The sequence below is a fragment of the Gekko japonicus genome, unplaced genomic scaffold (assembly GCF_001447785.1).
Source record: "Gekko japonicus isolate JY-2015 unplaced genomic scaffold, Gekko_japonicus_V1.1 scaffold277, whole genome shotgun sequence".
Taxonomy (NCBI): domain Eukaryota; kingdom Metazoa; phylum Chordata; class Lepidosauria; order Squamata; family Gekkonidae; genus Gekko; species Gekko japonicus.
In genome coordinates this window covers 980,562-1,005,910 of record NW_015168055.1, presented here as the reverse complement: position 1 = coordinate 1,005,910, position 25,349 = coordinate 980,562, and the positions used below count along the sequence as shown (strand labels likewise).

The window sequence follows — 25,349 nt, the reverse complement described above, 5'->3', positions numbered from 1 at the left end:
TACATGCACTGATGGTTCTCATTGTTATATTGAGTTGGACATCAAGTTTGTGGATATGGGGGCTGTTGAGCCACACTGAAACACCATACTCCACAGTACTATACACCAACCCCAAAGCTGAACATCTTAGTGTTGTAGCAGACGCACCCCAAGTTATACCACATAATTTTTGGAGGATGTTATTTCTCATCCGTATTTTGCTGCTACACTGGTAAGATGGTGTTTATAGCTCAAGGTCCTGTCCAGGGCAATGCCAAGGTATTTAGATGTATGGTTGTGTGTAAGTCAAGTGCCATTAAGGTAGACATTCAGTTCATAGTTGGTAAGGTTGTTATTGAGATGGAAACAGGAATATTCTATTTTTCCTGGCCTTGGAATGAGCTGCCATTTGGGGTAGTAGTCAGCCAAAATTTCGAGGTCTCTAGTCAGCATTTCCTCAGTCCTTTTGATTGATTTGTGCCTCACTGCAATCACCATGTTATCAGCATAAGCAAACTTCCTGGATATTGTCTCAGGAACATCAAAGATGCATGTATAGATTGAAAAGAACTGGAGCGAGGACTGAGCCCTGGGGTAGACCATTATTCAGTTTCTTCTGTTTGCTAATTTATGACCGACCCATAATTACTTGGAAAGTTCTATCACTCTATATGTTATTTAAGAGTCAAAATAATGTTCTGCGGGGGGAAACTTGTAAAAACCTGTACAACAGGTCATCCCTCCAGACTGTGTCATAAGCAGCAGTCAGATCAATGAAAGCTGCTGATGTCTTAAGACACTTCTGATACCCTGCTTCAGTGAAAGTTGTTAAGCTGAGAACTTGATCTTCACAGCTACAACAAGGTCCAAATCCTGCTTGCTCTATAGGGACATTTGCTAATTCTGTCACTGATTCTGTTCAGGATTAACCTCTCGAGGAGTTTATAACAGAAGCTTAGAAGGGAAATAGGTCTATAACTTTCTGCCAGATGTTTTGGTTTTCCAGGTTTCAGAATAGCAACTATCTCTGCTTTCTTGAATTTCCCTGGGAGTCTTCCTGTTCTCATGATTTCAGTGAGAAACTTTGCGAGCCACTTCTCAGTGAACGTGCTGCATTGCTGCTGTTGATCAGGAACTCATTATGGATTCAGTCAAAGCCTGTTGAATAAACAGGTGGCAGTGGTGGCCTTAAATCAATGTCTGCTGGTGAGCTAACTGCAGCAAGAAACCAGCTTACTGTCTTCAGCCTCATGAGAGTCACCCTCTCCAGTTTGTTTCCTGCCTCAGAAGGGAGTGCAGCCCGGCAAATCAGCTCTGCCCTATTTCATCTACTTTCTGTTTCTCTTCCTCCTCTTTCATCTCATTGGTCAAATCTGCATTTGCATTTTTAAATCAGTTTCATGCTGCTGTGACTCCATCTTTCTCTATGCTGGTTTGAATGTTGTTTGGAGAAGATTCTTTTAAAGCAGTGCAGAGGTGCAATGACAGTGGAGCCGCCACGAAAGGGCAATAAACATATGCGGCCGTGCAAAAGTATGCTAGCACTCTTGAGGTGTGAAAACGAAACCAAATGTAGACAGCTTTTTTGAAGACGGAGTCAGAAGGCTGGGACACTGGTGGGAAAGACAAATGCAGATTCGACCATTGATTCTGCCTCTCCCTCTCTCCCCTTTCTCTCTCTCCCTCTCCCTCTGTGAACCCCAGGAGTGCAGACAGCAAAAGAGAGAGAGAGCCCTGCAGACGCCTTGTAGTCTATTCAGCTTCTGAGAGTGAGAAAGCATGCAGCAGCCACTTAAGAAATGCCACACCTGCAAGAGGACAATGGTTTCTTGTTGGCAGGGGAGACCAACCCTTCCCTCATGGGCAAGGCACCCCTGGCACAAGGCACAACAGAGACTGTCAAGGAGAGTGGCATGGCCCATGTGTGATCTGCACATGCAGTTGCAGCCAACCCCTTGGTGCATGGGAAAAAGTGGATTGCTCTCCACTTGAACACCGGGCTGGAACTCGGTGGAGACCTCTGCAGCCCCTCCTGGTATTTCCTCTGGTGAGCAGCTCTCCTGGGAAGGGGCTCCTGCGGAGTAGGTTGACTCGAAATGGCCACCATCATAAGCCATGTGGTCCAATATAGCTACTGACCTAGGTGTGCTTCTGTTGCCGCCAAAGGAGAAGGTCATGTTTTTTTGAGTTCTCCAGTCTTCTGCATTGGTGAGGAATTGCTTCCCCAGTTCACTGTAGTCGTTCTGGCTTCTGAGTTTGTATCGTTTCTCAGAAAGCCCTTTTCAAAAAATGCACCCATTGTGAGGAGAAGATGACCCAAACCGATGAACATGACCTATGTTTGTTTTGTTTGGTTGAAGTGCAAAACAGACTGTGAAGAATAAATGCTAATAAAGTTATATAATTATATTCATGTGTTTTGTAAATTCTTATGTGACAATGTAATATTGAATCATACAACCAAATAATGATATATATCAGCATACAAAATACATCATTTCAAGATTTAGAGACAGTCCAAAAATGTTCCAACAATTTTACATGAAGAATGTGAGACATTCAGTGGGTCCAAAATCCTAACGAAGATTCTGGATAAGTCCTCGTTTCAGGTATCTTTTTCAGAGATGGACTGCTGTTGTTATATTAATACATTTAGATTCTTCAGCGTCAGTTTTAAACACCTTCAAGGTTCTGCAAACCTTCCGCATGCAGAATAGACACCTCACCACTGAATCACATCCTGAAAGTAATTATGCACAATTCAAATCTAATCAGAAATAGCCCAGAAAACGCTCACTAGTCTTGCTAAATTAGTACATCGCTGGGAAGTTGAAACTTCCCCCTTAAAGTTTAGGTACTGAGACTGCAGCGCTCACCGCCTGGTGAGTAGCTTGCTAGAATCCCCATGTGGGACTGCACAGAAGATCATTGATGAAAACAAAGTTGCACTTACCTGTAACTATTGTTCATCGAGTATCTTCTGTGCAGTCACACATATCCTCCCTCCTGCCCCACTGCATGCTCTGGCTTCAGCGACACTAGAGGTGTGTGTGGGGGGGGGTGCTGTGCGGAAGCACATGATCCCTGGGTGGGAACAAATTTCAGGCTCTGACATGCAGCACCCCCTGGAGGCTTTTAGCTGTAAGAACCTCTCCGGTGGAAGGCCTGCTCCTGTGCAGTCCCCATGTGTGCCTGCACAGAAGATACTCAATGAACAATAGTTACAGGAAAGTGCAACTTAGTTTTATTTTTTCATCCAGAGCCATGTCATTAGCTGCTGCAGTGAGAAGAACCATCTGACTCCAGGCATGACCAGTTAATTTTCATTCCAAAGCCATTGTCACTGCATATCCTTTTCAGGGAGACAGGCTATTTGGAGATAGTTTGGACAAAATCCTTGTGGAAACAAGGGATAAGAAGAAAGCTTTGCCTAAGACCTTGAGGTGTATGAATAGAAGGCAGTACAGTGGGGCCTCCTTTCGCACCCAACATGTTTTATCAAGTTTCAGAGAAGACCAGAGATTCAGGCAAGACCTTCTGGAGCCAGTCAAGACCTTTCTGCAGAAGAGGAGGGCAGCTATCCAGATTCTCTAGACAACTCAGTCCTCAATCTGAAAAGCCCAATTGGGACAGGAAACAACTCAAAGCATGAAGCCAGGAGCATCCCATTGGGAGGACGGTTTCTTGTATTCAGGGAAACCTGGTGTAAAGAAAATGCTTTCTTAATTGCACATGTTTGTCTAACCTATGGTTCAGGCTTGGTATGAGAGCCTATAATAAAACCTTCCTTAGTGACAAAGGAGTGAATCTTCTCCCTAGAAACAGAGATAGCTCTGAGAAGCACTTAGTGACCTTGGATAATTGCTCACAGCTGTGGTGATAAGAAAAGGTCTTGGTGCTGACCATTACCCACATTCCAACTAATTAATCCTGTAACATCTGCATGTAGGAGGTCCGGAGGTTATGCTGCAAAGTAAGTTTCGATTCCCCTTCCCTGCTTGATTATTATGGGCTATCATGAATATTACGGGTTGTTGTTTGCATGGCAACCTGAAAAGTTGACATAACTTTTCTGGCCCCTCATTGGGTAAGGCCGACCCAGTGAGAGACCATTTTTCCTATAAGTTAAACTCTAGGTCAGTTATGAGGGTCTGGGTCCGTGACTGCTGAGCCTGCGATGGTCCAGTAGTTCATTACCCCGCAGTGGCGTTCCAGTTTGCTGGTGCCTGGATGGGCTAAGAGATTACTACTATGTATGCTGACCAACTGCAACTCTTGTCTTTGGGAGAGGTAATGCTGAAATGTTGCCTTATGGTTCAGTTAGGCTGGATAAGTTAAGCTTTGTTATTTTCTAAACCTGCACAGTCTGTCTTGTGTTCCTTGCACCTAAATAAACTAAAATATATTTTACTTTGATATTTTATGTGTTGTGTTACCAAGTCTCAAAGCCTAAATACTCTTTGCCTAGACCTTTTTGACCATCACTAGGTAAAGGTAAAGGTTCTTTTGCTCGAAAGCCAGTCGAATGCGACTCTAGGGTTGCGGTGCTCATCTCCATTTCTTTTTTTAAATTTATTTAAAATGTTTTATTATTTTGAATAATATCTTCAAAATATTAACCAAAAAATGTATTGCATTGAATTATGCTTCTTTCAGTATCGGTTACATAAAAATGACCAATACTTACTCATATTGGATAAGGCCGACCCAGTGAGAGACCATTTTTTCCTATAAGCAGGGCTATTTTTGGGCAGGAACGCACAGGAACGGAGTTCCGGCTGGCTTCAGAGTTGGCCACGCCCACTACAGCCAAAACCTCTGTGTGTGTGGCTACAGAGGGAAGGCCTGGAGAGTGACCCCCCGCGATTCTGAGGCGGGTGGGCTGGGGGGGCCTGGAAGGATAGGGGAGGCATTTAAATGCCTCCCCGTGCTTTCCCCGGCCTGTCCAAGGGCCGGCTTGCTCGGGCTCCCTGCAGCCGCAGGGCACCCGGGCAAGCCAAGGGAAGGCATAGGGGTATGGCCTAATATGCTAATATGCTGTGCTTTCGGGGGTGTGGCCTAATATGCTAATGAGTTTCTGCTGTTGGGTGTGGCCTATTATGCTAATGAGTTCCTGCTAGGCTTTTTCTATAAAAAAAGCCCTGCCTATAAGAATAAGCCCTAGTGCAGCTATGAGCCAGGCTGCCAGGTGCTAAAGGCATGTCTGATTGTCAATAGTATCAGAGCAACCCAGTATCTGTCTGGGTCTGTGACTGCTGAGCCTGGTATGGTCCAGTAGTTCAGTACCCTGTGATGGCGTTCAAGTTTGCTTGTGCCTGGATGGGCTAAGAGATGATTATCTTGTATGCTGACTAACTGCAACTCTGTTTCTTGAAGAGGTAATGTTGTATTGTTACTTTATGTTTCAGTTAGACTGGAGAAGCTAAGTTTTGTTATTTTTTAAACCTACACAATCATGTCTCATGTTACTACACCTAAATAAACTAAAATATATTTCACTTTGATATTTTGTCTGTTACTTGTGTTACCAAGTCTCAAAGCATAAATCCTGTTTGCCTAGACCTTTTGACCATCACGACCAGAAAGCTTTTGTTTTATTTTTGACTTTTAAACTGCAGCTCCATTCTGCAGACTTGTTTTGTTATGTAAGTTCCAGAACCAGACAGGAGCTTTGGGTCCCTTTTCTCCTGGACTGTTGGGAACTGCTTAAAAAGGGCCTGGTGGCAGAACTACCTAAAGGTTGTGTTTAATATTTTGTTTTGTTCCTTTTGGGAGCAGGAAAGAGAACCTTTTCCCCTTTTCCCCTCTTCCCCTTTTGGTAATTTTGTTTTGCCCTGCCAGAGTAAGAAACTCATATTTTTACACCTGGATCCAATCTCAAACAGACCTCTGGTCCATCAAAGAAGTCACCAATGGTTATGCAATAGAATTTTCCAGCCTCCCATTAGAACATTTCATACAGTCACCAGTTACCAAAAGACCAGAAAAATGACAGAGGGATTCAGGCAATTCGACACTTCCCCCCCCCCCCCCCTATAAATGTCATTGAGCCAGTCCCATTTCCAGACAAGGGGTCAGGAGTCTACTACATATTTTTTTTGCAGTGCCAAAGAGAAAAGGGGATTGGAGGGCTTTCCTGGGCCTAACATTTCTAAACAGGTTTGTCAAGACAAGGCTCTTCAGGATGGAATCCCTATGCCCCATCATTGAATCCCTGCAACACAGGAGAGTTTCTCACCTCCATCAACCTCACAAAGGCATATCGTCTTGTTCCTATTCTCCCAGCTCACAGGAAATACCTCCACTTCTGCTTCAGGGAACTCCACTTCCAATTCAGAGTGTTCCCATTCGGCCTCTCTATGGCTCAGAGGATATTTTCCAAGATACTAATTACTCCAATGATCAGATTGAGACAGCAAGGTATTCACATTCATCCATATATGTACAACCTTCTGATCAGATCCAGCACCATAAACAAGGCCCAACTAGACACAAAGTTGACCATACTGTGCCTTCAAGATCATGAATTCATAGTCAATCTACAAAAGAGCTCCCTATCTCCCTTTCAATGATTGGAACATCTGGGAGTTATCATTGATGCCTCCATCAACCAATTGTTCCTACCTCAACACAAACCACAAAGATTAATGAAGCTGTGAAGTTCCATAATCAAGGCCTGGTCTACATACCTTGGCCAAGCTACTAGGCCTCATGATATATCTAGACATGATCCAATGGGCCTGACCGCATGCAAGACAGCTGCAACAGCTGTTATGACCATATCAACTTAAGATCATGCAGAGAACAAACCTTCCCCTCCAGACACCAGTCCAGGTGAAGACCAGCCTCCTATGGTGGACCAAACCATGTAACCTGTCACAAGGCAAAGCATACTGGAAGCAAGAGGTACTGCAGATTTTCACCAACGCCAGTCTATCAGGATGGGGAGTGATGTTAGATGACAATCCAATCCAAGAAGTCTGTTCAAGAGCAGAATCCAAGATGAACATCGACCTACTGGAGCTGAGAACCATATGACTAGCGTTAGGACATTTTTACCAACAAGTCCAACACAGACACATAGTCATAAGAAAAGGCAATATTTCAGCAAAGATCTACATCAACAAGCAAGGGGAGGTCAAGGTCTTCCCATCTCCACAAAGAAGCCCTGAAAATCCTAACCTGGGCCGAAAAGAACTTATTATTGACTACAACAGAACACATAAAGGGGTCTTTCAACAACAAAGCAGATTGGCTCAGCAGACCATCCATACAGGAAAGAAAGTGGTCTTTCAAAAAGGAGGTCTTCCTGCGGATAGTGCATTGATTCAAATGACCACAAGTAGATTTCTTTGCCTCCTCAGCAAATCACTAACTCAGCCGCTTCTTCATAAGATTCTTCCACCCCAGGGCAGAAGCGATGGATGTGCTCATACCTCCCCAGCCCAAGACTCTGCTATTCACCTTTCCCCCTTCTAATTCTACCCAGGGTCCTCTAGAAGATAAAAGATCAACAAGCAGTCATTATACTAATGGCCCCATCCAGCCCTGGTTCTCAGTCCTACAGGAGATGTCATTAGAACCCACCTGGAAATTACCAGTGTCCCCAGACATGCTACATCAGGGTCCCATCCAGCATCCCAACCCTGCCTGAATGCACTTGCCTACCTGGATGTTGAACGGAGGTGCTTCCTACGACTGGGATACGATCTCAACGTGACAAAGACCTCTACTGGCATCGCAAAGACAGTCCTCCAACAGAATATACAATACATCTTAGAAAGCCTTCATACGATGATGCAAAAGAAAGGGGGTTAACACGTTAAAACCATTGCTCGCCTAAATGTTAGCATTCTTGCAAGAAGGAGTCAAGAGAAAGCTTAAGGCACCCACACTGAAATGGCAGATAGCTGCCTTGCTACCGTTTGCCCCATATAAAAGGAGTGTGCATTTCTCATCATCCCCACATCTTCTATTTTATTCAAAGGGTGGCTCTGAGAGATCCACTGTAAGCTGTAAGCTCACGGATTTCCCAAGTAGAAACTTCACATCGTCGTCTCTGCTTTCACCAAACCGTCGTTTGAACTGCTTCAGAATGTCTCCATCAAATGGCTAAGAATGAAGACTTTGTTCCTTGTTGCCATCACCTCGGCCAGAAGGGTGTCCAAAATAGGCTCGCTTTCAGTCAAGGTAACCTTTGTGTCTTCCATAAAGACAAAGTGGCACTTAGACCTGATCCCATGTTTATCCCCAAGGATAATTCTGCATTCCACAGGTCGCAGGAACTGCACCTACTGTTGTTCTGTCCAGAGCCTAAGCATCCAAAGGAAAAGGCTTGGCACACTTTCAATGTTAGAAGAGCCCTATGTTATTACTCACAGCGAACCATTTTCTTTAGAAAAACAGATCCTTTCTTTAGAAAAAATATTACCGTATTCCCTCCAAACAAGGGTCAAAGGGTGTCTAGGTTGGCCATAAGCAACACCATCAACGCTTGCATCATCGGCTGGCATTTTTTCATCTTCGCCAAGTCCGACAACTGGCTCCTTTCCCTTCGTGCCCTGACCTAGCTACAGTAATCCGTGCAACGTTCACCTCCAGATTGGATTACTGTAACTCACTCTACACTGTCCTGCACTTGAGACTGACCCGGAAAATCCAGCTGATCCAGAATGCGGCAGCACAAGTCCTGACAGAAACGTCACAGGTGGCACATATACAACTAGTGCTGCACCAGCTACACTGGCTTCCAGTGGAGTACTGAGTCAGGTTCAATGCTCTGGTATTGACCTTTAAGGCCTTAAGCAGTCTGGGACCAACATATCCACGGGATCGTCTTCTCTGGTATGTCCCCGGAAGAGCTTTACGCTCATCGAATAACAACTTGCTGGCGATCCCTGGCCCCAGGGATGTCCGGCTGTCCTCGACCAGGGCCAGGGCCTTTTTGGTCCTGGCCCCAACCTGGTGGCATTCCCTACCAAATGACATCAGGGCACCGTGCGAGATCTTATGCACAGACAGCTGATTCGCCAAAGGCTAGACGGGGAGGGGCTTGAGGCCAGGAAAGCAGGGAACTTCGCAGGGAAGTTCTTGAGATGCTGGGAGCCACTGCTTTGAGAGAACCCCCACTGCAGAAATGCCCATCAGTTTCCACATGGGGAACCAGCCTATGTCCCAGGTGGCTGCTGACTCAGGGCTGCTGTTGCCAACGCACATTTGCTAGCTTCCACCCCCTTTGGAGCTTTCCACTGCAGTCCATTTGGGTGTGCTCTCTTGATTTGCTCTCTCATCATTTGGCTTCAGGCCGGGGGGGGGGGATTGCAGTAGCCGGTGAGTGAGAGGCACAGGGTTGCTGTGTTGCCCTGGTTGCTGGCTGAGGGGGAGAGGACTCCGCACTTTGCCTTGTTGGCCCCTGTCCTTGGCTGCTGCTGCCTTTTGGTCCACTCCGAGAGAGAACTAGGGGAAGCTTGTGTCTTGCCAGTGGGGCCAAGGGAAAGGGCTGTCCAATTGTAAGACCAATGAAAGGAAGTGCAGGCGTCCCTCCCCCCCTGCACCACTCTGGGCAATGGCAGCCATGAAGGAGCAGCAGCAGGTGCAGTCAAACCTGGGCAGCGGGGGAAGCCAAGCTCAATAGCAAGACTAGGCGGGAGTTGGCAGCAGCTACACTGGCCGCTTTGAGGGGTCCCTTTCTGGGTTTTGCCTGTCCCCCTTCTCCACCCATTCCCACCCAGTTCAGACCAGCATGGCCATGGGGAGCAGTCTCCCATGCAGCATCCCAAGCTGGATCAAATCCCTGGGGGGGGGGGAGAAGGGAAGGGAAAGTGCCATCTTGCTGAGCAGCCTGAAGGATATTGCCAAGTGCCCAATCAGGTGCAGTGTGCAGAGGTGCTCCTGCCTCTTTCCCAAGAGGGGACGTTGAGGCTGGGCGGATGCTTTGTTGTGCTTGATGGAGTTCAACACCCCGATCCAAACCCTTCTTCCCAGCACAACTTTCTCATCCATGCGTTGAGACCTGCTAAGTTGTGGCTATCCTGCTGGCCCTGCGTGTGGAACTGGTAGCAATTCTGAGAAATGCTGCCTTTGCTACAGCAACTAGTTGTACAATTTATTTAAAAAGTTGAAATCATTGTGGGGGTGGGGGACACTCCCTCCCTCGGTTTTCTACCAGAAATGTTTGAGAAAATTGAAATATAAGCAGTACTTATTCAGTCTAAGCCTGCTTTACTTCTTTAAGAGCATGAAATATACTTTGTATAATTTTAGCTAGCGTGTAAAGTTATATGCTTGTATATTTATAAAAAAGTATAAATATATTTGTTTAAATAAAGCAATTATAAACATATCCAATGTCACAGATGAAAATGCACAGTGCTACTCCACAAGATACTCAGCTGTATCTTAATTTTTGCTAGTTGGGAAAATAGGAAAGAAAATTGTGTCAGTTGCAGTGGATGGGGACTGTAGTGGGGAAGAGGAACAGGTCAAACTTTCCTCCCTCCTGCTCTTTCATGAGCTTTTGCTCTATGTATTTGGAACGCACCCTTTCTGCTAGCTCCCCTTCGCATTGCAGCGACACATTGCAAAGTGACGGAGAGTCTTGAAACCTGTAGGAGAAGGTTTTCAGGGACATGGAAAGGCAAAAGGGGACTCAGCAATGGCCTCTTCTGCAGACTCCTCTCGTAGTTGTTTCAGAACAAACCATTATATCCTGAAAAATAATAACCTAACTCACGTTTTCTCTTTTTGGTCTTTGTGCATCACACCGATGGGTCTTTGTGGCTGTGCAAAGCAGTCTGAGGCAAGGCGCACCGAGAAGAGTCATCGGGTATACTGTATGAAGTATGTGACACCATGTTATGGTGCAGTCTGCTTGGCAGACTCCTGGGTTGCATTCCAGCATCAAATACCTGGAATTCTGCATTATTAGAAAGTACTTTAACAGCATCCACTCCTATGGGTGTCTGATGCACCAGCAATTATGTAATTCCTCGGATGACTGAATTAGAATCTTGGATCTAAGATATTTGTAGCTGTTTGAATTGGCTGTATGACAATAAACACTGCTTTAAAAAGTATTTCACCCATTCTGAAAGGAAATATTTAATAAGAGACTTCTTTCAGTTATTCTGTTCTCAGACTGGGGAGGATAAATTCCCTGGGTCTTCTCATTTTGTTGCAGCAACCAGATGGGGAGTAACCATATAATCTGCAGGTTCTCACATAGTTCTTATATGCAGCTGTCACCTGGTGCCACTGCAGTACCAATCATACTGTCACCTGGTGCCACTGCAGTACCAATCATACTACTGTGATAATTACAGATCAGCCGGTATCTTAGCTGTTAAGACTGCTTTCCTCTTTGCTGTTCCCTAGGTTTGGAAAGTGTAAAAACGTTTTGATCAGGAACGGAGTTCCGGCTGGCTCCCGAGTTGGCCACACCCAGCAGGAACTCATTAGCATAATAGGCCACACCCAACAACAGAAACTCATTAGGATTGGCTACATTAGGGGTGTGTGGCCTAACATGCAAAGAAGTTCCTGCTACAAAAAAAACCTCTGGGTTTTGACAACAAACAAGATAAACAGAATAAGAATCAAAAGGTGGGTGTGGCTGGATGACCACATTTCTGGTAATATGTGGGTGCGGCCTAATATGCTAATGAGTGGTGCTGTCAGGGTGTGGCCTAATATGCTAATGAGTTTCTGCTGTTGGGTGTGGCCTATTATGCTAATGAGTTCCTGCTGGGCTTTTTCTACAAAAAATGCCCTGATCGTTTTTCAGAAACATGGGTCAACAAAAATACAGTCCACAAAATAAGTGAAAGTATGCATTACTCTTGGTAAAACTGCTTTGTCCAGAGGGGTGGGGGGGGGGGGGGATGCTTGTCTTGCTTTGGTAGTGTAGTATAATTTGATCAAGAAAGCTGAGTCCTCATTTGAACGATAGTTGATATATTGATTTTTTTCAAGTGAAATTAAGCACCTGATGCAAATTGCCGAGAACCTCTATTTCATTGGCTTGAATCCTCAGAACTGTCAAAGCATTTGGCCTTTCCTGCTGGTTTTTTTTTCCTTTTTGCTGCTTCTGGTAGTTGAGGGAGTGGTGTGTGGTGGTGGGAGAGACAACTGATGCTCTCTTTAATGTTTGTACATGCTTTGGATGCAAGCAACAACAGGGTTCTTAAAAGTCAGTTCTCTAGTCTTCATGGTTGTAGAGCATGACATGTGCTATTGTGTTATTGTTGCAGTTGACTTGTCTTATGGCAACCCCGTAGGGTTTTCAAAACAAGAGACTTTCAGAGGTGGTTTGCCACTGCCTGCCTCCACTTCACAACCCTGGTATTCCTTGGTGGTCTCCCATCCAAATACTAGTCAGGGCCAACCCTGCTTAGTTTCCAAGATCTGACAAGATTGGGCTACCGTGGGCTATCCAGGTCGGGGCAGAGCATGACATACAGACCACCAGTAGCAGAGATCTCTCCTGTTCTCCTATGCCATGTTCCTTCCCCCATGATAATCCCCCCCCCACTTCTCCCCAAAAGTTGTGGGGTCTTGGGGAGAAGTGGGGGGGGGCGTGCTCCAGGAGGCCCCACTGTAGCTTAGGGCCTGGTGAAGAGTAAATGCAGAAGTAGTGGTTGAGGACTAGCCAACCATCCCTGCAATACTTATTCAGGATGCCAATGAACACTTAAGTACTAATTTGAATAAAATATTTTGAATGCATATTTAGAGAGAGAAAGTGGTGCTAAAGAAGGATAGATCTAAATCTCCCTTGTGAGCTCCATAGCAAAGTCCAATTTTTCTTTCTTTCCACAGGTACCTGAAGGAATTCCGCACAGAACAGTGCCCCCTATTTGTGCAACACAAGTGTACTCAGCACAGGCCCTACACATGCTTCCACTGGCACTTTGTCAACCAGCGTCGTCGTCGGTCTATTCGCCGTCGGGATGGCACCTTTAACTACAGTCCTGACATTTACTGCACCAAATATGATGAGACCACAGGGATCTGTCCAGAAGGAGATGAGTAAGTTACTCAAGGCTGCATCTTACTTGACCAGATGGAGATTCCAACCTGAACTTACAGAGAGGAGAAAATTCAACAAAGCAGCTTTTAGAAATCTTGCGGAAGAACCTGTGAAGAAATATGGAGAACCTGTCGTAGGAACTTGAACAAAATATTAATTACAGTTGCATATATATATTGCCAAAAATGCAAAGGCTGTAATTCAAAGTTTTGTGCTCTGGAATAATCGTAGAGAAATTAGTAGGGGTTATTTTAAAATTTATGGCTTGAGGATCGGATCCTCTTTATATACTTATTTTACAAATGGAATTATTTTCAAAAGGAAAAAGTGCTGGATTTTACCACCATTCATCTAAAAATAATTACTTATTGGGAAGCACGTTTCAGCTTTTGCGTTTCTACGAGCTCTTTTTTTCCCCTCCCCCTCCCCTTTAGGTGTCCATTCCTGCATAGAACTACTGGTGACACAGAGCGGAGATATCACCTGCGCTACTACAAAACTGGAATCTGCATCCATGAGACTGACTCAAAAGGAAACTGTACCAAGAATGGCCTCCACTGTGCTTTTGCTCATGGGCCCCATGACCTCCGCTCTCCCGTTTATGATATCAGGTTAGTAGAGCTCCTTGTCTGTGGAAGTGTACTTCATGAACCTAAGTACAAAGGATAAGAGTAGAAAGGGCTGCCTACATAGCATGTTAACATGCACCATGTCAAGGCAGGGCCAGGGAGCGCAGGTTAATCAAAGCAAGTCCGATAACCAGTCCGGAATTCAGCCAAGAGTTTAGTCAGCAAAACGTTTAAACAAGTCCTAAACAGTTCACACAGCCAGAGTCAAACGTACCGGAGGTCAGAATCCATAAATCAGGTGAAGTCAGATAAACGCAGAGCCGAAGCCGTAGTCAAACACGATGCCGAGGGTCAAGAAGCCAAAGTTCTGAAGCCGAGTGACAAACTGCCAAGAGGTCAAAGGATCCGGAGCAAGGTCGCACAGAGTGCCTGGTCCTGACAATGAAGTTGCCAGCACGAATTGCTCAAAACACCAGGTCTGTTGAAATAACGTGCTGGCTCATTAACTCATTAACTCCTTGAAACAAGGTCCAGGCTGCTGTCAAAACTCAGGACTGAATGAGCGGCGACCACGCATGCGTGCAGCCTTCCGTCTCTCATTCAGCTCCTGCCGTCTTTGGTTTCTGAGCCGGTTAACAGGTGGGAGAGAGTCGGGTGGTGATACACTTGGGCCAGGCAGTGCCTGATCAGACTCAGGTGTCTCCTGGGGAGTGCTATCCTCCTCAGGACTTACATTTTCCTCAGTTAAAGGTGCCAAGTCCACCTGTTCCTGGCTGTCAGGCTCTGCTTCTGCAGCCATGTCAGGGGCAGGCATGACACACCACCCCAACAAAGCAAAATAGTTTGTTCAGTATGATTCTTTACAGCTGATTCTTACAGCCTTTTGCACAACACAAGATGACTTTGGCAGATACCATGGGGCAGAGAGCCATGTAAAAATTGTTATTGTAAATGGCTTCAATACAAACCCCGTTGTCTTGTCACCAGACTCTGGACAAGGCCCCAGCATGATGCTTATCAGATGTATGATGACAAGATGGCTAGAGAGACATTGAACCTGTATTTCGACCCCAGGTGACTGTCAAAAATTACCTTTTTTGTTTATCTTTTTTTTAAACAATTTTTATTAAAGGAATATTACATCGCATTCAACATCATATGATTAAAATTAATGCATATCCCTTTTTCCTTCCCCCCACCCCCTCTTCATCGGGCTTCCCGCAGTGCTCCCACCCCCTCCCTTTGATCATTTCATCTTAATCTTTTTGTCTATAACAAAAACAACCATAACACATATTTATATACTAGTAACCTATAGTTCAAAATATGAATTTTTAACTTTTCTATATCTCGGAGTTTATATATTCTTAATAATTCTCTAAAGAAAACAAATTATTCTTCATATCCCATTCCTTCTCTAAATATTCTTTAAAATCTCACCAATCTGCAAAGAATTCTTCCGAATTTTTACTGTTCAGTTTCCTTGTAAGTTTGTCCATCTCTACCATAAAAAGTAACTTCTTAATCAATTCCCAAATCATTGGTACTTTTTCTTGTTTCCAAGCTTGAGCATAAGTAATTCTAGCCGTCGTAATTAGATACCACATCAAAGTTCTTTTAGATGCATTAACTTCTTCCATTTTAAGCCCCAGAAGTAAAACGTCTGGTTCTTTCTTAAAAGTACATTTCAAATTTTTTTGCATCTCAGCGTGTATCTCTGTCCAAAATTCTTTAGCTCTTTTGCAAGTCCACCACATGTGGTAAAAAGACCCTTCTTTTTTCTTACATTTCCAATATTTGTTTGACATATTAACATTCACAAGCGCAATCTTTTTAGGCATCATATACCATCTATACATCATTTTATAACAATTCTCTTTTACATGTTGATATTTTCATTGAATTTTTCCATAAATATTCCCAAGATGACATAGATATTTCTTTATTCATATTAATTGCCCACTTAATCATTTGTTTTTTTACTGTTTCATCCTCAGCATACCACTTTAACAATACTTTATATATTTTAGATATCACCTTATTACCTTTTTGCAACCACACAAATTCAAGTTCGTTAGGTTTCTTCCTGAAACCATATTCCCTTTTATCAGACTTAAAGAGATCATGTATCTGCCAATACTGTAACCAATCATAATCATAGCTTAATTCTCCCTTCTCTTTAATTTCCACCGTACTCCCCATAATTTTCAAAATATCTTTATATTGTATCCAATCTTGCCCCTTAGCGTTTGAATATGGCTTAATAACTTCAGCCGGGACTATCCAAAGAGGTCTCATTTCCCAAAAAAACCTCTTATATCTTATCCATGTGTCAAATAACGTTCTTCTTATGTAATGGTGTTTGAAAAATTTGTCAATCTTCTCTTTTCCATACCATAAATACGCATGCCAACCAAATTTGCGGTCATGCCCTTCCAGCATTAACAGTTTTTTATTGTCCAAAGTAACCCACTGTTCTAACCAAGTTAGACATACCACATCATGGTAAAGTTTAAAGTTTGGCAGTTGAAATCCTCCTCTCTCCTTGGCATCACACAAAATCTTCATTTTGATCCTAGGTTTTTTTCCACCCCAAACAAATTTCGATACTTTCTTCTGCCATGCATTTAAAACCTTTGACTCTCTCACAATTGGAATCGTCTAAAATAAAAACATTAAATGAGGTAAAACATTCATTTTAATCACTGATATTCTTCCCATCAATGATAAATTTAGAGTGTTCCATTTTTCCATGTCCAGCTGTATTGATTTCCAGAGTTTTTCATAATTATTCTTAAAAAGATCTATATTCTTCATTGTCAGCTCAATCCCTAAATATTTGGTTTTCTTCACTACCTCACATTGTATTAACTGTTGTAGTTCTTCTTGTTTTTTCTTTATTACGTTTTTACACATCATCTTTGATTTCTTCTTGTTAATATAAAATCCTGCCAAGTCTCCAAAATCTTTTATTCTTGTCATTAATAACGGCAGCGTTTTAAGTGGATCTTCGACCACAAACATTACATCGTCTGCAAACGCTCTATATTTATAAGAAAAACCCTTAATTGTAATACCTTTAATTACTTTGTCTTCTCTTATTTTTCTTAACAATACTTCTAATATCCAAATAAACAGCAGTGGAGATAATGGACTAAATGATTGTTTATCTTGATTCTTGATTTCCTTAGGTAAGATTTATATAAGTGACTTGAATAGCCTGAAGTCTCTGTATGTTGGGCCAAATTAGATATTTGACAGGGCAGGGAACTCTGTTCCCCATTTAACAACTGGAAGGTGCAAGTAGAGGGCATGATTTTGCAGGAGTGATTCTGTGGGAGGAAAACGGTGATTAACAATTACTTCTTATCCTCCTTTCCCCCCCCGAAACACTCTCTTCTGCACCATTGTTTTCCCCCACAATACAGTAAGCATATACCTGAGACCTGGGTTTGGGGGAGGCTGCGAGGGACAAGAGGCAGGCAGTTTGCAGCAGTTTCTTGCAAGACCTTTTTGTCTGCCATTGACATCCATCCAACTCTCCTCAAAGGCTTGAAACTAATATAAGCACTTGGGTAAAAATCTGTCCTTGTCTTATTTATTTATAAATAACGTAAATAATTACATCTAGGAGTATGTGTTTAAAGAAAGCCTGACATTAGAATGCCCGACTGGGTTGGAATTTAGAAACTGAATTTAAATATGTTGTTGGTTCTATGTATGCTTACAGTGAAGACCAATATATATTTATGAAAGAGGAACTTTTGACCCATGATAGCGCTTAGTCAGATTTCTTTTGAGGGGTGAGTGGAAACATATGTACTCCAATAACGAAGGAAACACAATGATTGGGTTCAGATGAGGGTCTCACACTCCGTTTATAATGCCCCTTTACTGAATATAGATTCAGGTGGGTAGCCATGTTGGTCTGAAGCAGCAGAACAAAGTTCGAGTCCAGTGGCACCTTTAAGACCAGCAAAAGTTTTATTCAAGGTATGTTCAAAGTGTGCACATGAAAACTTGTACCTTGAATAAAACTTGGTTGGTCTTAAAGGTTCCACTGGACTCAAACTTTTTTCATTTACTGAATGTTGGTGTAGATGTGTGTGCTGGACAGGAAATCTGTGGCATCACAGTGACGACTGAAGGATGTGAGTATAATCTGATTGGGTGGGCAATATTTTTTTTTATGGTGGGATAAGGTTCTGTCTCTAGAGTAATGGAAGTGCCAGGTGCTCGTATGGGTCTGGAATCTCTTGAAATTGGCACAGCAAAAAAGTATGTGAATTTCTTGTACTGTGACAATTTCTTTTCCAGTTGGCATAGCATCTCTGTCTCTGAAGCGTCTCTTGTCTACCTATTATTCCTTTAACTCTGTTCCCTAAGGGAGCTTCAGGCCATGGAAGCTTTGCAGAATGGTCAGACCGCATCAGAGGGTGGCATAGAGGGTCAGTCTGCAGTTGCCGCTAGTCATGCTATGATAGAGAAAATTCTCAGTGAAGAGCCAAGATGGCAAGGTAAGATCCTTAAGGGGGGTCCAGTGCTCTTGGACTGCTCCCTCCTCCTCTCACATGTCTTCGTGTTAGGAAGCAATACATTTGTCATCTTAAACTAACCAGTCATGCCTGTCTTCACAGACACGACATATGTTCTGGGAAACTACAAAACAGAACAGTGCAAAAAGCCCCCACGTCTCTGTCGTCAAGGTTACGCCTGCCCTTACTACCATAATAGCAAAGATAGAAGAAGAAGCCCTAGGAAACACAAATACAGGTACAGTGCCGTGAGATCTGAAGAAATAGCTGACATAGCTGTCCTTCTGGACTAATATTTTTACTGTAACTTCAAACTGATTTAGGTAAATTAGCTATGGTGAGGGATTGATCTGCAGACTAGGTGATTGTTATGTCACTCCAGCCTGTGAAGAACCCTGCCATCCTGCTTGGTGTTAGGCCTGAAGAGAATCCAGCCCATCAGATCCTGTAGTGTAGTGACTTCCATCGTTAAAAGTAAATGAAATCATTCTTGAGGCAAAATTAGTGTGAGCATGCCACCCCCTTTACAAGTCCCTGTCAATCCTGTCTTATCTCCCAGATTGCAATCCTGAAAGTCCATCCGAAAACAATGAACATTCTTCAGAGTTGGTCTGAGCATTGATTCAAACATTGATATTGAGGCTGATAGAGTCCTTCCTCACAATCATAATATCTCAGTTTTCAAATATTGAGTCTCACTTGTATTGAAGGTGCTCCCACATGAAAATTGTATCGCACATCAGAACGTACTGTTTCAGAAAAAAAGGCTAAGCTTAATGGTGCCTCTCTGAGATGGTAGGTTTTCAAGAAACATCTCTTTGTTTTAATAGAAGGTATGTGCTGATTGTCCATTATTTGTCACCTTGATATCTGTTCCGGCTGCTGTGTGCTTTCTTCTTTGGAGGGTCTGGACAAGACCTGCCCTGTTCCAGAGAAGTGGTTCAGATTCCCTTCTCCGAGTACTTGCATTTTAGTGCTCCACTCTTAACACATCCACATACTTGAAATCTGCCAGGTTCTGCCTTAGTTCAACTTGAGCAAAAATAATGCATACTTGGTCTTGGATGACGAAAGAAAACCTTTCCCTTTCTCGAGGAAGGCTGTAGAGCAAGCAGTGAATGTGTACTGAATGAAGTGGCAAGTTTATCAACAAGACGTAGATCTGGATTGCTGCTGGGGGCAATGTGATAGTTTATCTGAGAGTGTTAAGTAATATTTGCATTTCTCATTGCATTGCATTTTAAAAAAACTTTTTATGCAGGTCCTCTCCATGTCCGAGTGTGAAACATGGTGATGAGTGGGGAGATCCTAGTAAATGTGACAATGGAGATACGTGCCAGTACTGTCACACCCGCACAGAGCAACAATTTCATCCAGAGGTACAGTAAGAAGCTGTTTCTGTCAAACACATAGCTATATAAATGGAAGGGTTCTAGGGTTTTGTGGGTGCTGATCAGAGGTCATTTCGGGGGGGAATGCGGGGGAACGCAGTTCCCCCGGGTGAGGTGCAGGGGGGCGGGGCACATGACGAAGCCCCGCCCCCTGCTTCCGGCCGCCCCGCTTCCCGCCCTCATTCAGTCAGGAGGAGGCAGGAGAAGAGGGAGGGTAAGTTGCTCCCCCCCCGCCTCTCCCCACCCCTGCCTGCCTGGGGCCAGGGAGGGCCTTGGCGGGGCTTCCTCGCACTTCCGCTGGCCTTGCAGGTCCACCGCCGGGCCCCTGATGTCAGGGGGTGTGGCATATGCTAATGAGTTATGCTAATGAGTTCCCCTAGCTCTTTTTCTACGAAATGACCCCTGGTGCTGACAGTGTGCCAGAAGATGTTCTGTAAACGTATTCAAAAGACCTGATGATCTTGGGAAGCCAAATTTGCTTAGGATATTAATGTTTTCAGAAATACTTTTCCAGTGACAGAGTGCAGGTGACAATGGTTGTGGGAAACCAGATGAAGGCCTAAAAGGAGCTAGATGGGTGAATATGGGAGGAAATATGTGAGCAGCATATAGGACAGTGATGGCGAACCTTTTAGAGACCGAGTGACCAAACTGCGACCCAAAACCCACTTATTTATCGCAAAGTGCCAACACGGCAATTTAACCTGAATACTGAGGTTTTACTTTAGAAAAAACAACTCATACATTAACTTAAGATGATCCAAACAAAGTAAGGAAAGCAATCCCAAATGCTTTCTTACTTAAAATTATTTGGCAGAGAATTTGACACTTTAATGATGGTCTGGGCCTGGCTGGGGTGATGGCACCCGTGCCCACAGAGAGGGCTCTGAGTGCCACCTCTGGCACACGTGCCATAGGTTCGCCACCACTGATATAGGGACTGGGGAAGGAACAGGAGATGCAGGTTGTATCTTGGCAATGGGCAGGCAGCCACAGTTCTTACTTGCCATCACCTCTACTTTTTTCCCCATTTTACCTACATTGTAATCACACAATAATCCATGTTCATAATGTACAAGAATCCTATCGGAGTTGGTTTTTACTGCCTATATAGTTTATTCAAAGCAAAGCTTACATCAGTGGTAGGTAACGAAATATGAAAGCAGCAACATAGTCTACAAATACCTTCTGATACACAAAATTGTAGCTAGATTATATCAAACTGGGTTGAACTTTGTGTACAAAGCCACTATCAGGATTACTCAGTGCAATCCTAGATATGTAAAAGGTAAGACAGATTCCTTTAAGTGGTGGAAGGCTAGTCCAAATGCGGTAAATAAAAGGAAGCACAGGCTTTGGCAAATAAAATGCAAGTTGGTAATCAGACAGGCAAAAAGGGACTATGAGGCAAAAAATATAAAGACCAACAATAAAAATTTATTCAAATACATTACAAGCAGAAAACCATTAATACGGAGTTCGAGGGAGTGAACAAACATGTGGACAAGGGTGACCCAGTAGATGTTGTTTACCTAGATTTCCAGAAAACTTTTGATAAAGTTGATCAATGCCTCCTAAGTAAACTCAGCATTCATGAGTTAAGAGGACAAGTACTCTTGTCCATTAAAAACTAGTTAATTAACAGGAAACAAAGAGTGAATATAAACAGGCAGTTTCACAGTGGAAGTTGGTAAGCAGTGGGGTATCGCAAGGCTCGGTACTAGGTCCGGTGCTTTTTAACTTGTTCATTAATAATTAGGAGTTGGGAGTAAGCAGTGAAGTGGCTAAGTTTGCGGGTGACACAAAGTTGTTCAGGGTGGTGAAAACCAGGGAGAATTGTGAGGAGCTCCAGAGGGATCCATTGAGGTTGGGCGAGTGAGCATCAGCATGGCAAATGAGGTTCAACTTGGGCAAATACAAAGTAATGCACATTGGAGCCAAAAATCCTAACAATAAATATATGTTGATGTGGTCTGAACTGGGGGTAACTGACCAGGAGAAGCAGTTGTGGTAGGTAACTCACTAAATATGTTGACTCAGTGTGCAACTGCAATAAAAAAGGCAAATGCTATGCTGGGGATTATTAGGAAGGAGATTGAAAACAAATCAGTCAGTATCATAATAAAAGGTAAAGGTTTCCGTTGCTTGAAGCTTGTCGACTCCGACTCTAGGGGGTGGGGCTCATCTCCGTTTCCAAGCTGAAGAGCTAGCCCTGTCTGAAGATGTTTCCACGGTCATGTGGCCGGCATGACTAAATGCCAAAGGCGTACATAATGCTGTTACCTTCCCACTGAGGTGGTACTGCTTGACCTATTTGCAATTCCTTGCTTTGGAACTGTTAGGTTGGCAGAAGCTGGGTCCAGAGACAGGAGCTCACTCCGCCACACAGTACTCAGGTCTCGTACTGGCGAACTACAGAACTTCTGCAGCTCAGCGTCTTAACCTCTATAAATCTATAGTTAAGGTCTCATTTAGAATACTGTCTACAGTTCTATTCACCACATCTCAAAAAAGATATTATAATATGGAAAAGGTGCAGAAAAAGGCAACTGAAATGATTAAGGGGATAGAACACCTTCCCTATGAAGAAAGATGAGGGTTCTTTAGCTTGGAGAAACAATGACTGAGGAGTAACATGATAGAGGTTTACAAAAATGGGCATAGGATAGAGAAGGTAGAGAAGAAGTACTTTTCTCCCTTTCTCACAATACAAGAACTCGTGGGCACTCAATGACATTAATGAGCAGTAGGCTTAGAACAGATAAAAGTACTTCTTCACCCAAAGAGTGATTAATACATGGAATTGACTGCCGCAGGAAGTGATGGCAGCTACAAGCATAGACCGCTTCAAGAGGATAAACATATGGAACAGGGTCCATGAGTGGCTATTAGTCACAAGGTATAGATGGAACGAGACCACGATGGCTCAGAGGTTAAGACGCTGAGTTGCAGACCGGAAGGTCAGTAGCTCGGCAGTTTGAGACCCTAGTGCTGCATGATGGAGTGAGCTCCCATCTCTGGCCCCAGCTTCTGCCAACCTAGCAGTTCAAAAGCAAGAAATTGCAAGTAGATAAATAGGTACCGCTTTGGTGGGAGGATAACAGCGTTCCGTGCACCTCGGCGTTTAGTCATGCTGGCCACATGACCATGGAGAAGTCTTCGGACAGCCCTGGCTCTTTGACTTGGAAACAGAGATGAGCACTGCCCCCTAGAGTTGGATTCGACTGGCTTTTGAGCCAGGGAAACATTTATAGATGGAACACTATGTCTGAGGCAGTGATGCTCTGTATTCTTAGTGCTTGGGGGGCAACAGTGGAAGGGCTTTTGAAGTTCTTGCCCTGCTGGTGGATTTCCTGATGTGGCACCTGGGTTTTGGCCACTGTGTGACACAGAATGTTGGACTGGATGGGCCATTGGCCTGATTCACCATGTCTTCTGTTACATTCTTATGTTTACTGAGAAGTCCTACTATATTTACTCCCAGAAAATTGTGCATAGGACTGCAGTCAAAGAAAACCATTTGTTGTCCCACAGTGTGTGTCTGTGTGAGTATTTGGGCAAGCCTGATTGCCCCTGTTTAGCTTGCTGGTCTCCACTAGCTGCATTACCCTTTTAGACACCAGATGAGAGACAAGAGGCGACTAAGGTTCATTGCCATTGTATTGTGCAGTCCCACATGGGTACTATGCAGACCAGCTGCCAGAAGATTTTTTGTAGCTAGCATAGCAACAGTGGGAGGAGCCCCTCCCAACCAGAGTTGACAGAGTCATTTCCTGCCTAAATGGTCACATGCTCTGGGGAGGGGTTCCACACACTCCCTCCGTTCTCTCTAAGCCACCTCTTGAGAAGAATGTGTGTTCAGCTAGCTCCTGAAGTGTTTTCTTCTTCTCCGTAAAATTCGCAGTATGTCACTGTTCAAAAAGTGTTCATCATGCTCCACAAAAATGCCAAGAAACAATGAGCGTTCTCTCTGTTTATTTGGTTGGGTGAGAGGCGTAATATTACGGCATATTCCATCTGCCAGACCTTTTCCCCCAAGGCAAGGGCTGACTGAGCCTCTCGACTAAAAGCCTCCTTATGGGAGAAAGCCTTATCCGCTTTGGCTGATCCGGCAGCAAAATCATCTGCCTTGGTTACATAGCCTAAGACTGTATCTGCCAAGCTGAGGCCCATCTGTGGCCTCTGTCTCTTTGGTTCCATGCTCCCATCCTACCCAGAAACCTTCTGAAATAGCAGGCTCTGTCCCAGACAGACCTTCCTTGGAACCGCCCCCTAAAAAGCATAGATCCAAGTCTAAATCTGAGTCTTACTGTCCACATGCAACAGACTCTATGAAACTTCTGAAACCAATTGCTTTGGAAACGTGGAAGCTGTCCTCCAACTGAGCATAAAGTTCAAGGCATTTGTGACACGCCTCATACTCCTTTTCTGATGCAATCACAACTTCCTCAGCAACGATCAGGATATCAGCCAAGATATCACCCCTCATACCAGGGATCCCAACGGCCTTACTACCAAAGCTAACAGTATCCTCCACAGAGATCCTTCAGACAACCTAATCAGCAAACCTGTCATAGATCTACTCCAAGGCCCAGGATTGGACAGTGTCAACACCAGTCTTCTGGAGAGCCTACATAGGCGTTCCTGACAGCTCACCTATTCCTTCTTTTGGTGCTGGGCTGTCAAAGTTCATGCAAACCCAAAAGATGTTCTGCTGGTTTGCCATCTTTTGCAAATCGAACGATAACAGATACATTTTCAACACCATTTGCATCACGAGTCTCATCAGCTTTTACACAGAAGAAATCCACTTCACTGGTTCTGTAAATGGAAGCACTGGTTCTGTAAATGGAAGCAAGGGGCAAGTTTGGTGTAGTGGCTAAGTGCGCGGACTCCATCTGACTTGCCAGACATCATAGCATTGTACTATGAGCTGCTCAGGATTAAACCCAATCAGTAAAAATATATATTCTGCTGTTAACTGTGATTGCGGCAGAGTCAGTTGAAGCTAAATCCATTGAAGACGGAGGTCCTGTACCTGGGTCGAGGGGGATGGATGTGGGCACAAGGCTCCCCACACTGGAAGGGGCGCCTTTGGTGCCGGCCCAGACAGTGAGAAATCTGGGAGTGACACTGGGGGCCTCTCTTTCTATGGAGGCCTAGGTTGCTGCAGTTGCCAGATCTGTGTTTTTCCATCTCAGGCAGATCAGGTTACTGAAGCCCTATCTCTCCCCCTAAGACTTATCTATGGTGACCCATGCAATGGTCACTTCCAGACTTGATTACTGCAACTCATTCTATGCAGGCTTACCCTTGAGGTTGACCCAAAAATTACAACTGGTGCAGAATACGGTGGTGCGGCTTCTGATGTCAATGCCTGTGCGGGCTCATGTTAGAAATGTGCTCCGCCAATTGCATTGGTTGACAGTTGAGTACTGGATTCACTTCAAGCAGGGTCAGCTCACCCACTAGGCGAACTAGGCACGCGGGCTTGGCCCGGGACTCCCCTTTCCACTTCTCGCCTGGAGGTTGGCAACCCTGTAATTGGGCACGCAGGGGGCGCCTAGGGCGCAAAAAAACCTCGGTCCGCCCCTGGCTTCAAGGTGCTGGTTATGATGTTTAAAGCCTTATACGGACTGGGACCAACATATCTAAGGGACTGCGTCTTCCCATACACACGTCAAAGAGCATTACGCTCTAAAGATCATCTCCTGGGGGTCCCTGGCCCAAGGGACATCCGTCTTGCCTCGACCAGGGCCAGGACTTTTCCTGTACTGGCCCTAGCCCGGTAGAACATGCTGCCTATTGAGATCAGGGCCCTGCAGGATCTTCTTCAATTCTAAAGGGC

At 44.3% G+C, this 25,349-nt stretch overlaps 1 protein-coding gene across 1 annotated transcript in view; it reads left to right on the top strand.

Moving 5' to 3' along the window:
• UNK (unkempt family zinc finger) overlaps positions 1–25,349 on the top strand; it is an 85,673-nt gene that overhangs the window by 31,415 nt on the left and 28,909 nt on the right. Inside the window, exons 2-6 of the mRNA XM_015414469.1 lie at positions 12,796–13,005; positions 13,441–13,617; positions 17,962–18,092; positions 18,213–18,348; positions 19,372–19,489. Coding sequence (XP_015269955.1) covers positions 12,796–13,005; positions 13,441–13,617; positions 17,962–18,092; positions 18,213–18,348; positions 19,372–19,489 — 772 coding nt within the window. The remainder of the gene's footprint in view (positions 1–12,795; positions 13,006–13,440; positions 13,618–17,961; positions 18,093–18,212; positions 18,349–19,371; positions 19,490–25,349) is intronic.